At 35.8% G+C, this 14,867-nt stretch overlaps 1 protein-coding gene and 1 long non-coding RNA gene across 5 annotated transcripts in view; one reads left to right on the forward strand and one right to left on the reverse strand.

Moving 5' to 3' along the window:
- LOC114054200 overlaps nucleotides 1-7,961 on the reverse strand; it is a 30,464-nt gene extending 22,503 nt beyond the window's left edge. Inside the window, exons 1-2 of the long non-coding RNA XR_003570445.1 lie at nucleotides 7,936-7,961; nucleotides 3,456-3,569 (exon numbers count right to left, since the gene is read on the reverse strand). This is a non-coding gene — a long non-coding RNA (uncharacterized LOC114054200). The remainder of the gene's footprint in view (nucleotides 1-3,455; nucleotides 3,570-7,935) is intronic.
- Nucleotides 1-14,867, forward strand: part of LOC114054196 (DNA repair-scaffolding protein-like) — a 556,996-nt gene that overhangs the window by 479,114 nt on the left and 63,015 nt on the right. For all 4 annotated transcript variants that reach the window (XM_027877359.1, XM_027877362.1, XM_027877361.1 and 1 more), the window contains exons 12-14: nucleotides 12,008-12,095; nucleotides 13,254-13,397; nucleotides 13,497-13,559. In XM_027877359.1, the coding sequence (XP_027733160.1) occupies nucleotides 12,008-12,095; nucleotides 13,254-13,397; nucleotides 13,497-13,559 (295 nt within the window). The remainder of the gene's footprint in view (nucleotides 1-12,007; nucleotides 12,096-13,253; nucleotides 13,398-13,496; nucleotides 13,560-14,867) is intronic.

The following is a 14,867-nucleotide window of genomic DNA, read 5'->3' on the forward strand; positions in this document are numbered from 1 at the left end:
GCAGTTCTGCTCCCTTTTTTTTCATTGTGCTCTGTCTTCTACTTCTTTAAACTCTTCATCCCTGCCCCATTCATCTTTTTTTTCCCTTAGTCTCTTTTTATAAACCTCTTTATTGTATTAATTGACCTAAAGTATCTTTTTGGTGTTTTGTCTCCTATTTCCAAACTGAAAGATGGGATAGAAGTTAGAATCAGAGTTAGTGTTATGGATGGAGTTCAATGGAACATATGTAAGATAAGTCTTATTTACACTAAACAGCTTCAAGGTTAAATTAGTATCTATAAGTGAAAGAATGCTACTGTTTAGAATTTAATCTGAATATAAAAATTAAATTAGTGTAGCAAAAAGTCTTGCCTTACTCTCCTAGAGCTAGGGTGGGCACATCTCCCCTTAGGGTTCTAGCTAGGGATATCCCTGGAGGCTTGAAGGTATTGCTTCTCTAGTGCTATCAACTCAAGTCCCTATTCCAATGTGTTCACACTTTCCCCACTATTAGCCATCAGTTGCTGGCACCCCAGTTCCATTTAACTACTTAACACCAATCCTCTTTTAGAAAGGATATTTATTTCCAAGTGACAGCTAGGTGGTGCAGTGGATAGAGCACCAGGCCTGGAATCAGGAAGACTCATTTTCATGAGTTCAAATCTGGCCCCAGACACTTACTAGCTATGTGACCCTGGACAAGTCACTTAACTCTGTTTGCCTTAGTTCGTCATCTGTAAAAGGATCTGGAGAAGAAAATGACAAACCACTGCAGCATCTTTGCCAAGAAAACCCCAAATGGGGTCATAAAGAGTCACATGTGACTGAACAACAACAATTTACTTCAAGATTCAGGAAGAACACAAGTACAAACATTTCCTCACAATACTTCAGGGGCACATTCTTCCTTGTACCACCTAGGTCTTTGGAGAGAATGAGCTCAAACTTAACAGTTTCTATCTAGCATGGGTTCCACCAATCTCACATCCAAAGGAGGCACCTCTGTTACTGCCTTACTGGATCTTGCAAACTAGTGTTCAAAACTTGGTACAGACTTTTCTCCTGGACTTCCTGGTACCTCACTCTCCTGATTGTTTGAAACTCATAAGATTGTAGCCTCCAATCTCTTTCACCTAAAATGAAAGAGCAAATGCCAAACACCAAGGCAAAGGCGAAAAAAAAAAACCAAACCCAAAAAACAAGGCCTTTATTCAGGGGCCACCTATTGGCTTCAAATGGGAAGGCCTGAAGCCTGTCCCTTTACAGAATTGTCTCTTACCCTATTGACTCCAAACTGGAAGAGAAGGTAGAACAAGAGAAGGTAGAAAATCAGCCTTCATACCTTTTGAATATGCCTCTATCTCTGGCTCTGCAGCTACAAGCCAGAGAAGCTTCTATTCACCAAGGGGTTAGGAAAGTGGAATCTGAGTTACAGAATGTAACTTCCACCCCCTTAAAGTCTGCATGGGATTTGTTGTCAGTCAAGCATTCTGCACTTAAGGACTCTTGGCATAATTCTGGCGCAGGGTAAAAGGTGGCCAATCTCCTGTTACTCTAATTAGGCGACTCAACAGTCCTCTGTTTTAAATAGTAAAACTTGGAGGGATAATACATCTGTACCTCCCATGTCTCTGTGATGCCTTAAAAAAATCTGAAACGTTCATTTAACATTCCTAAATAGTTTCTCAACATCAACATTCCCTACAGACTCAGATAACCACCCTTTGCATCCTTCCTTCATCTTAGATGCAGATATGTATTTTAAAGACTGTATTCTTTTTGTTGGAGTTGGAGAACAGAGCTTGACTTTTTTATATATTATGTATATTAAGATGGATCTGTGAGTTCCCATGTAAAGAAACTCCCTCTACCCATGTAGACTGGCATCTTGTCTTCAAGTGATAATCTTGGAGCAGTGGGAAGTTAAATGTCACACAGTTAGTATGGATCAGAGGCAGGATTTGAACCCTGGGTTTTCCTGGCTTTGAGGCCAGCTTTCTAACCACCACATCATAGCCACCTCTATGTATTATTACAATAAGTTAAAAATCTAAATGTGAGTTTCTATACCATCTGAGTGATGAATTTGAGCTTCTTCAGTCAGACAGCCTGCGGGCATGCATCCTAGATTTCATAAAGTAGCAACGTGTTTTTCAGTCTGTGCTTTAAAGTCATCCTGCCAAAAGCCACCCCAAGTGGAGCAACAGAGAAGACGTATCAGGCCTGTTCCAGATGTCCCTGGCATAGACCATATGCTGTCATTCTTTCTCCATGTGTGACCACACTGCTTCCCTTCCCCCTCTTCACATTCTCCAAAGCTATTGATTTCTAGATCACAGTTGAAAGGATCAGATGAAATCGTGACTGAATGTGGTGTGAAACGTGGCTTTCCCCTTAAATGATCACTAGTTAATTTGACCTACTTTTCTGAGCACTTTAAAGGAATCTGCCCAATGTAGAGACCAGGCTGCAAAAACTGTCAACTTCAGAACTCCCAATAGAGAAAGTAAAGATTTCATCCGGCCTCCTCCCCATCTGCCTTGCCTTCCCACGGCTACCCACCAAATGTGAAAGATAATCATTTTAGGATTTTTAGTTAAAAACTTTTATTTTCCAAATATCTACCCAGAAACTCATTCTGATTGAGTGGTTTTGTCAGATTTGTAATTATTACATTGACATCATAACTCATTTCTGTGAGTACTTTCTAAGTGGAGGCTCAAGTCCTTTGTAAAAAAAAAAAAATTCTCTTTTAATTAAATATTTTTTTCCCAGATGGTAAAGCCTCTTTGGAAAACAGAATGTTAAATTTAAGACAGTGTTTACTGTCAGTTATCTTGCTTATTGTTATTTGACGCTTCTTTTAAAGGGATGACTTTTTTAAAAGAATGCATTTCCTGTGTAACAAAATGAAACCTCATGCAGAAGTGAAGTGGGGCTCTTTTCATGAAGAGTCAAGAGTGGACTGTGGTGGGAAGAACAATAAACTTTCCTTCTGCCAAAAGTTAGCTACAGCAGAAAAGGTTGGATTCATTTAAATGGTTATGTGGGCTGCCTAAGACCGAAATCTTGTTCACAAAACAACAGCAACTACTTAAGCCATGTCTATTTTTTTAAATGAGAAAAAAAAAACAATACTTGTGAGAATACCCAGTTTAATGTTATAGGAAATCTGCTTTTAAATATAAATATTTAATCCATAGTCACTATTGTAAGTTGCAAGTAGCCAATGATGCCTCCCAAATAAAGCTAATTGGTTCCAGGCAAAATCTTTTTAAGGCTTTTCCTATTGTAGAATACCCATTTACAATTCACTATTAATTTGTTATGTTGTACTTACATTGTGTTTGTTATTAAAAGCCATGTAATGTGTGATTTGAGTTACTTATCATTGTAATTATTTTGCATTTTTTACATTATGTTATTTTGGTAAATCAAACTCAGAAATGAAAATCAAGAGAATTAATTCATACCTCAATGAAAAGAATACTGGGTTTGGAGTCAGGATCTGGGCTTAAATTCTGGTCTTGTGTCATTTTCTACCCATGTGACCTTGGGCAGATCACTTTGGGCCTCTGTTTCCCCATCTGTAAAATGAGAGAGTTAGACTGGATGACCTCTCAGGTCCTTTAAATCCATGTCCTATATATTATTAATAGCGATCTCTTCTTTTGGGGTCCAGATCTATAATTTCACAGGGAACTCCTCACAAGGAAATTCCTTCTCCTAATGCAGATTGTCAGCTATTCTGCAACTTCTAGCCTTGGTGTTTTCTGGAGCACTAAGGAGTTACTCATCCAGAATCATGTAACAGGTAATTATCAGTGGCAAGACTTGAATTCAGGTTTTCTTGACTTTGAGCCAGTCTCTCTAACCTCTATTACCCCACCTTTCCTCTCCTGGTTCTAGCATAAAGATTACAAGCTCCTTTAAGAAAGCCACCAAAATCATGTGTGGATTAGGTTTTTAAACTAGCCTGCCATAGGTTGGGGATTCTTTTCTTTCTTTAAAAAACAAACAAACAACAACAAAAAAAAAAACATTGTCATAACTGGATTCTTTATACTCTTGATCTTGATCATGGCTTTATTGAATAATAAAGTTGCTGTTTCTCTTCTTAATTAGACTTTTCTGAACTTTTAGTACAAGAAAAATTCCATTTCCTAATGGTTGGTGGTGGAGAAATCTTAAGTTTTGGAAGAGCCACTGGGCCCACTCAGTATTTGTCAATCTGTGATGAGTAGCTCACCCATCCTCATTTTCCTTCAGCATCAGGAAAAAAAGGAAAGTAACCAGCTTATTTTTTTGTTTATTCCTTCCTCCCATGTAACTGAAATCATATGATTATAAAAGCTAGCCAATCATTCTCATTCCTTCTAGGATGGTTTTGGGTGGAAACTTTAATTCTCAAAGGATATTACTTGAAAAAGTAGTTATTTAAGGGTAGATTTTCCTAAGCATATGACAGCTTTTATTTTTCTCCCTTTTTGTCCTTGCTTTTCTACCTGTTTTTTAGTCTAACTGTGCTGGAAATTTCTTTACCATTTCATCCTGTTCTTGTCCAAATGCATTTTCTCCCCCACACTCCCCAGGCCTTTTTTTGTGTCACAAGCACCTTAACAGTCTAGTGAAACCCATGGACTCCTTGGAATGTTTTTAAATTCACAAAATAAAGCATATAGGATTACAAAGGAAACCAATTATATTGAAATGCAGTATATATAACATGTGTGTGTGTGTGAATATAATATGTATATATATACACATATATGTGTGTGTGTATATATATATACATATATATATTAAAGTTCATAGACCCTCCCCACCCCCACATTAAAAATCTGTACCATAGACAGAGAAGCAGGGTAAGCTCTACATGTGTGATAGACAGATGGCTGCCAATATATAATTTATTATCCATGTTACTAAATCCTTCAAGAGTTTTTGCTATGTTTATGATGTTGTTTGGGAATGTCTTCTTATGTTTCCCCCTCTGCTTCTTTTACTCCAAATTTTTTTTAATTGCAACAGAAATTATCTGCGGTTTACTCATTATATTTCTTGTAATAATAAGAGGTTTGCTTAGAACATTGAGAGAGGTCCAGTGACTTGCCCTGGTCACAAAACCAGTACATTTCAGAGAAAGTACTTGACCCCAAGTCTTCCTTGATTCCAAAGAGGATTCTTTATCCACTACACTAAACAACTTATTACCAAAATGGTATATAGATCATTTAAACTACTCTATGTGTATATTTATCATTTAGCTAGTTACCAGTATTTTAATTTTGATGTTAAATAAGCCTTTTAAAATTTGATTTAATACAAATCTATATTTGTTTGTACTGTAGTTCGAGGAAGAAGCATAGTTGTTCTCAGGTCCTTATTTTAAAAATGCTTGTCAAATGAACAAGAGGTTGTTTTTGTTTGTTCTTTGTTTTTGAAGAAGACCAGTGACATAACAGGGTGATGTCTTGACTTGAGGATGAATTGGATTGAAGTGAGGCAGAGTTGCCAAAACCATCCCCCTCACTCCCTCTTCCCAAGTCATTGAAATCCGGTGGCAAACAAAAGTCAGGATGACTGGTGATGGCCTGGGATGCGGTGATTTACCTTGGTGTCTTCAATGTCTAACCAAGCTGCCTTCATGGCCATTGGAACAAATTGTTCTTATCCACCCATTCTTCTAGGAGAAGTCTTCACATGCTTGAAGTAGACATCCTCTTAACTCACCAATGGGTTTGAGGGCTTTGTTTGGTTACCCTCAACCTGATTTAGCCCTTCTGCCAAAATGGTATCATCAGGATGTGGCCATTGCACGTGCTACAGCTTCTTGGAGCTGCATGTAAGGGTTGGGTGAATCAGGTCAGCACCAAAGGTGGATGAGCAGCCCTGAAAAAGACCCTCACAGCAGAGGCGCTAGTCCTCCCTGAATAGCCCAGCCTCCCAACAAGTGACTGTAGCATGATGAATGAAATGACCATAAAACAAAACCAAGCATTTTTGCACAGTCACATTGAGGGCAGATTTTCAAGAAGTTTTTAAGTATGGAATATTTTATGAATTTTGAGAGCATTCTGAGTCCTGAATGATTGTGAATGCCTATAACTCCTAATTCTATTTTTAAGGAGGTTTTTTTTTAATATATAAGAAAGAATTTTTTAATAGGAAAGTACTTTCCTTTCAAAGTCACAAAATAGTAGCATTTATACTATAGAATTTCCAATTTACTATGTCATGGTCTTTTTCTTTTTTTTTTTTTTGGCAATCAGGGTTAAGTGACTTGCCCAGGGTCACACAGCCAGTAAGTGTCAAGTGTTTGGTCTGAGGCCGGATTTGAAGTCAGGTCCTTCTGACTTCAGGGCTGGTGTTCTATCCACTGTACCACCAAGCTGCCCCCTATCATGGACTTTTTAAAATACGGAATGAGGGGCAGCTAGGTGGTGCAGTAGATAGAGCACCAGCCCTGGAGTCAGGAGGACCTGACTTCAAATCCGGCCTCAGATACATAATGCTCACTAGCTGTGTGACTCTGGGCAAGTTATTTAACCCCAATTGCCTCACCAAAACAAACAAGCAAACAAAAAATAAAATAAAATATGGAATGAGGTTGAAGTGGTCCAAGTTCTTCTGAAACAAAATTTTTAGGATATCATTTGGATTTAGACTTGAGAAAAAGAGTATACTTAGCCCTGCCAAAATGCAATTTCTACTTTGTAAATAAATGAGAATTAAGTGTGTAGAGGCATTTGATTGTATCTGATTATAAAATCTAGATTATCAAGAGAAATTTGCCTCTGAGCACTTCATATTTAGTTTGTAACTCCTTTTTCCCTTCCTGATGTTGGGTCCTTCAGCTAAAATCAATGTGCATATATTAGATATGCTTTATAAAGTCAATGAACATATATAGAATATATTTATATATCCTTAATGTATTAGCAGTACTTAATATATTTAGCACACTTTAATGGTAGCAAAGAATTGGAAAGAACGGGGTAGTGCCCATTGATTGGGAAATGGCCAAATAAGTCGTAGTATGTGAATATAACAAAATACTGTTGGGCCATAAAAAATAATGAAAATGAAGAATCAAAGAACTGTGTGAAAGACTACAGTATGAAGATAGAACAACTAGGAGAACAGTTTACACAATGGTAACATAATGGAAAACAAATTTGAAAGACATCAATAAAATTTACCATTTTGACTTCAGATGATTGATGGTAAGATGTCTCAGCAGGGAGGTAATTGTGAGTGTGGAAAGATGCATATATTGTCAGACATATATTGTCAATGTGTTGGTTTGTGTTTCTTTGATGTATTTCTTTGCTACAAGAGAGAGTTTTATTGGTGGAGAGATAGGCATTGGGAAGTAAAAGTGATGTTAAAAAAAAGGAATAAATCTTCATTTGCCAAATCCATTGTTTCTTCCTAAAAGGAGTCTTAGACCTTGCTGTAACTAAGTATCTATGCTTAGGTCTTAACAACACTATAAATGATTCACTGACATGAGTGAACTTCATATTGTTCAAGTATAAACGTTCCTATAAATAATGCAGTGGGATGTGATGTTCGGTCCTCCGTTGGTTTCTATGACAATGTATTTTCCTCCTACCTCTTTCACCATTCCCTTATTTTCTTCGCTGGCTCTTTTCTGGCCTTTTCATGTTAGTTCTCTCCACCTTGATCATATGATGTTTGATCATTGCTTGAATTATCATGAATGACTCCCAGATCTATGCCTCTAAACTTATCCTCACTCCTAAACTCTAAACAGATATTTTCCAACTATCTCCTATCTATAGAAGTATGTCTCACCAGTCACTCATTCATTCATGTCCAGAACTAAATTTATTTTTCTCCAAAAACATATTCCACTTTATGACTTCCATATTTTTAATTATGGCACCATTTGTTTAGTCATCACATGTTCAAAATATCGGGATTTACCTTTGATTCTTTCTTCCTTATTGGCCATATCTGAAACAACAAAATGTTAAAACAGTAAATGATTCCATTGTAACACATAGTATTTGTCTGTTCAGTATGATTTTAAGATTTATAGTATAAATACAACTCAAAAAGTTGTACCTTCTGACTATAGTAATATCTAGTTTTTTATTACCCACCAGCGACAAATCCTGCTACTGAAAACCTTTGAGATCTGAGAGTGTATTGAAGAAACTTCAGCAGAACTTACTCAGAAAAGTAAAGCAGTGACACCTCAAGAAAAATTCATGTCCTCTAGCTTACTCAATGATGTTTATTAATTTTTTCTCATTTATTTTTATAGGGATTTGTAAATATTTCAGTGGTAATTTATGGGCTAGCAAAAATATCATAGCCACTTTAGTTAAGGTCGAAGTTTTTATTTCTATTTTTTGTGGTTGTTCAATTGTTGCAGTTTTCTTTGCAAAGATACTGAGATGGTTTGCCATTTCTTTCTGCAGGTCATTTTAGAGATGAGGAAACTGAGACAGATAGGGTTAAGAGATTTGCCCAGGGTCACTTAGCTAGTAAGTATCTGAGGCCAGATTTGAACTCAGGTCTAGAGAAGGAAATGGCAAACCACTCTTTGTCTTTTCCTTTCTCACTATGGGGTTGACCCTCTATCCACTATGCCATGCTCTTACTGTTCAATGTATAAGACATGTCAAACTGATAACTCCTTAAAGATAATGAAAGTAGATCTAGTGTTAGTCCAATTCTTTCACAGATAAAAAAATTAGTTTCTAACAAAAATTAATAACATAGGGGCAGCTAGGTGGCGCAGTGGACAGAACACCCACCCTGAAGTCAGGAGGACCTGAGTTCAAACCTGGCCTCAGACCAAACACTTGACATTTACTAGCTGTGTGACCCTGGGCAAGTCACTTAACCCCAATTGCCCCCCCCAAAATTTTTAAAACATAGAAAATTTGGTGGAAAATTTGATTAAATGAATGGAATCAGTGGGAAACAAACTCTCAAGCTGGAAGCAAATCACTAGAATATGAAACAGAACAAGTTTAACTCAACTATTGAAAAAATTTAAACTGACAAGCAAAGATTACAGAACAAGATGATAAGACGTAATCTGAGAGTTATCAGATTATCAAAAAATTTCAAAGAAACAAAAGTCTAAGCACTGGTTTTTTGTTTTGTTTTGTTTTGTTTTCACAGAAAATCCCTCAAGAAACTTTCCCAGAAATAGTGAGATTTAGGAACAAAGTAAAGATCAATGTAAGCTACTAGATGCCCTCAGAAAGAAATGTCATATACAACTTACCCAGACACATTGTTATCAAATTCCAGAGCTTTTTCAATATTATCTATAGAAACTCAAGAAAAGCATTGTACCATTATGACAAAGATTATAGTCACACATGATACAGAAAAAACCCCACAAATTTAATAATTGTTACTGAATGTTATGATTTAAGTTCACCGCATATTGCGGAAAGGATTTTAAAGAATGCAATATTCAATATTATATTGGCTACAGAAAATATACCCAAGACAAAAAGACACTTATAGTTTTAAAATGAGAGACTGGGGGAAAATTTTTAACATGCATCAGCCACCTCTTGAAAATTTAGAGTTACAGTCATAATTTTGAATAAAGCTTAAGTGAAATTTTAAATCATTGAGAAATAAACATGGAAAATATCATAATGAAAGAACCATTAACAGCAAAATATATATACATATATATATCATTCTAAATATACAACTAATGACAGAATAACATTTTTAAAGGAGAAGTTAACTAAACTACCAAAGGATCTAAATAGAAAAACACTAAGCAGATGTCAAGACTCTTTGTGACCCCCTTATGAAGTTTTCTTGGCAAAGACACTGAAGTGGTTTGCCATTTCCTTCTCCAGTGAATTAAAGTACACAAAGGTTAAGTTACTTACCCAGGATCACATAGCTTGTAAGTTTCAGAGGCTGCATTTGAACTCAGGTCTTGCTGGCTTTAGGCCCAGGGCTCTATCTACTGAGCAACCTAATTGCCTATATATAGAATACAATAAGTCAAACAAAAATGTAAATAAAAAAGGAGTTACTGAAAAATTTGAAGAAACAATCCTAGAAATACAGATCTGATAACTATAGGAAGAGAATTAAATTTACTTTTTATTCAAATGTGAATAGTACAACAAAAATTATCTGCATTTTAAGACATAAGAGAACTTATAAACAAACATAGAAAACTAAATATTTCAATCAATAGAAGAAATGTGATTTTTAAAACAATGAAAACCAAAAGGCAGACTAAAATAAATTTCTTCAGAATAATTGAGTTTAAAAAAAGATACAATAAAATTATATTAAAGATGATGACAATAGTACAACATTGCAAAAATGTATGGGATTCAGCTAAAGTAGTTCTTAGAGAGAAAATTATTTCCCTGATTGCTTTTATTAAGAAAAGAGAAGAAAAAAAGATTAAGCTAAATGTGCAGCTTAAAAAAAAACTCCAGACTAACAAATTAATACATCAAAAATAAGTTCAAAGAAAAAATTCATAAAATCAAAGGACAAATTAATAGTGCTGAAAGTAAAAACAATTAATAAATACTTAATAAGCAAAACATGAGGGGTATGGATTTTTAAGCCCTATAAAATGATAAACCATTAACTCATCTAAACAGAAAGAAAGAGCAAAACCATAAATATAACAGCAGCAACAATAATAAAAACAATGATGATAATAAACCATATTATTTTGTTAGTAAATAAAGAAAAGGTCTTTGGTAAAATACAACACCTTTTTATTTCAAGAACATTAAAAAGAATAAGGGTAGAATAATTTTCCCTTAAAAACAATAGAAAGCATTTGTCTTCTCTTGAACCCAAGAACCAGTGTTATATATAATGAGAAAATTTTAGCACTTTTCCAGCTCAGAACAGGGATTAAGAATGTTTATTCAGCAAATAGAAGTGAATTGCTTTAACCTTTTCAGGATGAAATACCTAATTATGGAAAAAAGTAACAAAAATATGTGTAGCCTTTGACACAATAGTCCCAGTACTAGAACTTTGCCCCAGGGATATTAGAGGTGGGAAAGAGGGGGACAGACAAAACCTCTCATTTCAGAATCATTCCTAATAGTACTGTTGTTTATACATATATATATATACATACATATATATATGTACGTATGTATACATATATATGTGTGTGTGTATATATATATATAATTTTTGGTGAGGCAGTCAGGGTTAAGTAACTTGCTCAGGGTCACACAGCTAGTAGGTATCAAGTGTCTGAGGCTGGATTTGAACTCAGGTCCTCCTGACTCCAAGGCCAGAGCTGTATCCACTGTGCTACCCAGCTGTCCCTATTTGTTCTATTTTTTAAAAATTGATTGAGGAAATAGCTGAAAATGGTGTTATGGGAATGTAATGGAATATTGTTGTACTACAAGAAATTTGAAGAATTTGAAGAATTCAGATAAAAATGAGAAGATTTATGTGTTGCAAAGAATCTAGAACATAGCCTTTTAAGGATATGCATATTCATTACAGCTATCTAGTTAAAGATAATGATAGCAATAGATCCAGAGTGTATATATGTGTATACACACGCACACACACACACACACACACACACACACACAGTAAAAAAAGGTCAAAAAGGTTCATGAAAACAGGGAAGTGTGTAGATACTACTCTGTTCAAGTCAATACACACGTACACATTCACACACGCATACATCTTTACTGGTGGTATTAGCAATTCTAGAATTTCTAAATTTGAAGGGGTCTAAGTGACTTTCTAGTCCAACTCATAACTGAAAAAAAGAATTCCCTCTATAATATACCTTCCACGTGGTTGTCCACGGGGGAGGTGAAGAAACTATGGAAGAGGTGGCCCAAGAGAAAATGTGACTTTCTTTGGGATGGTGTCTACTGTTCTATCTAGCACCATACTCAGTATCCTAGTAAATATTTTTTGAGGAGGAAGAGAATTTTTGCCTTCATGCACTATTCTTTTTTTTTTTCAATCTGCCATTTTCTGTTTTTATTATTTTAAGGGCAATGGGACTTTTTAGTCTGATTGATAGCTTGTGGCCTCCATTGATGCCTTTGAAAATTCCTGGCCAAAGTCAAGACTGTGGAGAGGTAAGTCCAAATAAACCTTGGGTTCTCCTGAATAAACAGTGGGTTCTCCTTCCATGATAAAAGATCAAGGGCCAACATTTTTAATACTGCTTCATAGATCTCCCCATTTCTGTGTTAGGCCATGTTAAGTAGAAATGGGTTTCTGATCTGTAAATCAGAAACATCCAAACATTTAGGGTTTTTTTCATCGTATCTCCTTTCCCCACCAAACTATAAATCCGTTGTAAACTCATTTGAAGTATATTTTAAAACAAATCATCACAACCAAAAAGCAAAAAACACCGAAATCCACCAAAGACCCTTTTGTCACAATTTAAAACCTTAGTTTTTGCCCTGACCTCCTAAATACTTACCATCTATCTCCTCTGCAAACTCTCAAAAAAGGTAGGGACTGTCTTGCTTATCTTTCTCCATTGCTTATCATAGTGCCTGTCACATAGTAAATTCTTAATGAATGTTTTCTCTCTCTATTAAAACAAGGCATTCCCAACATACATCTTCATTACCTGTGTGGCCATGAGACAAGGTACTTGGCCTCTCAGTTCCTCAGTTTACTAATCAGTAAAGTAGGGCTAATAATACTTGTACTACCTATATGACATGATTGTTATGAGGGAAACGCTTCATATACCTTGAAGCCCTATATAAATGTAAACTATTATTATTCTATGCTTTACATTTACTTATAGAACAAACTCTCAATTATCCATAAGAGAGAAGGGAGGAAAGGGAGGGAAGGAGGGAGGGACAGAAACACTGATAAATGAAATCCACTAACATGCAAAACCTTCAGTTTAACCAATAGTTTATGCTCCATTTCCTACCAAATCATTTCCTGGAGCTGTAAATAGGTGGCTGTTTTGTTTTTTTTTTAAATCTCTACTCATTACCTTTCCGTATAGCACAGCCTGACTGACCATAGTTCTCAATCCTCAAAGCTGTACATAGTGTTCATAAATGTCGCCTCAGTCGTCTTCGAGCCAAGAGCTAAACCTGGCGTTGTCATACCAGTCAAACCAGCATGGTGAATATCCAAGAGGAACTGAAGAACTATTTTTGTAGGACAGTTATCAAGAAAGTGTTGATTCCATGGTAATTTAATTTGAAAATCATGTTGGATCCTTTTTTTTTTAGTTCTTTCCTCTTCATTTTAAACAGATGAAAGCTGATCAGAAGCCTCCCAGTTTCTGTTATATACTCACTGCTTGTCCAGAGCCAGGAGAAGTTGGTATAAAAGTAGAAAACACAATTTCTAATATCTACCGGCCCCCATCCATACATTCCTTAAAAGACATTGTTAAGGTAACATCTTTGTTTAAAATTCCCTCTCCCTTTTCTTTTCCCCCATGCCTTTCATAGCATTTATCTTACTTGTATCTGTCTCTTTAACTGGTGTTTCAGACAGGTGGCGTTGGGGGTCATCGTTGCAGTTTCCAGGCCCGAGTGATATATCAAAGGCTTCAGGTAATCTTTCTTATCTAATAGGCGCCATGCTTAAAAATGATCTGAATGTGAGAGAAGGTGATTTTATTGAAAAGGAATTTGAATTTTCAGAGATCCATCAGAGCAGTAATGTAGTAACACTTTTTAAAAGAACAACAGAAAATCTTTTAACTCTGTTAAATCACTGGAGTTCAGCCATTTTCTGATACACCAAGCTGCCCAGAAAAGGGAAACAAGGATAGATAACTGCTTGCCAAATTAGAAATAGTCCTAACCACAGTCTTTGCACAAAGCTATGTCGAAAGAACTATTGACAACAACCACTGGAGTCCATGTGAGTTCCTTAAAATGATTCTTGTGAGTGTCAACCTCTGTCCTGGTCCAGACTGATCTTGTCATCTGTTTACCAGCCACACAACAATATTTCTTTAGACAGCTGGAAGTTGGCTAAAAAAAGAGAATATTCTCAGTCAGGCTAGAGATAATATGATCCACATCCTCCTAGAAACCTAATGTTGATCATCACTAAGAAAATAACATTAGTGCTAATCCAAGTCACTTAAGAGTGACTTAAAACTTCCCATTGAAAATTTTTTTTTTTTTTTTGTTATTTCTTACCTGTTAAAAAATTAGTTTTTTTAGCAGGTAAGAACAACCTCACTTATGGGTCGAATGTAAACAACCCACATGAGGAAGTAACCACTGGAGTTTAGAAAAGAATTACTAGTCTCACAAAAAAAAAATAATACCTCTATAACTTTATCTGTTTTATGAACCACTGAACAAACCTAAGGTCAGCTTATCCTTTGGAAATTTCTTTGCGTCTTGTGGCCCTCTAAAACCTCTTTGGTTTCAAATTTACCTTAATTATGCTACCTACCTCCTGACAGAAAGATGATGGACTCAAGAGTATAGATTGAGACATACATTTTTTGGACATGGCCAATTCAGAAATTTGTTTTGCTTGACTCTACATTTTTATGATGGGGGTTTTGTTTTTCTTTCTGATTTGCAGTGGAGGCTAGAGAGGATTAAAGTAAGGTAATGGAAGGAAGAAAAGATAAATATTTTTGCGAATTGAAAAAAAATATAATTTAAAAAATAATCTTCATGAATGAGGTTTGTAAGCATGTTCCTGCCAAACTGATTTATATCAAGTTGACTGCATGAGGAGAGGAAATTTTCATCTTTTAAAAATAAAGAGGGGCAGCTAGGTGGCTCAGTGGATTGATCTCCAGCCTTGGAGTCAGGAGGACCTGAGTTCAAATGCGACCTTGGACACTTGAGACTTACTAGCTGTGTGACCCTGGGCAAGTCACTTAATCCCGA

This window comes from Vombatus ursinus, unplaced genomic scaffold (genome assembly GCF_900497805.2).
Source record: "Vombatus ursinus unplaced genomic scaffold, bare-nosed wombat genome assembly UNPS02014812.1, whole genome shotgun sequence".
In the NCBI taxonomy this organism is placed as follows: domain Eukaryota; kingdom Metazoa; phylum Chordata; class Mammalia; order Diprotodontia; family Vombatidae; genus Vombatus; species Vombatus ursinus.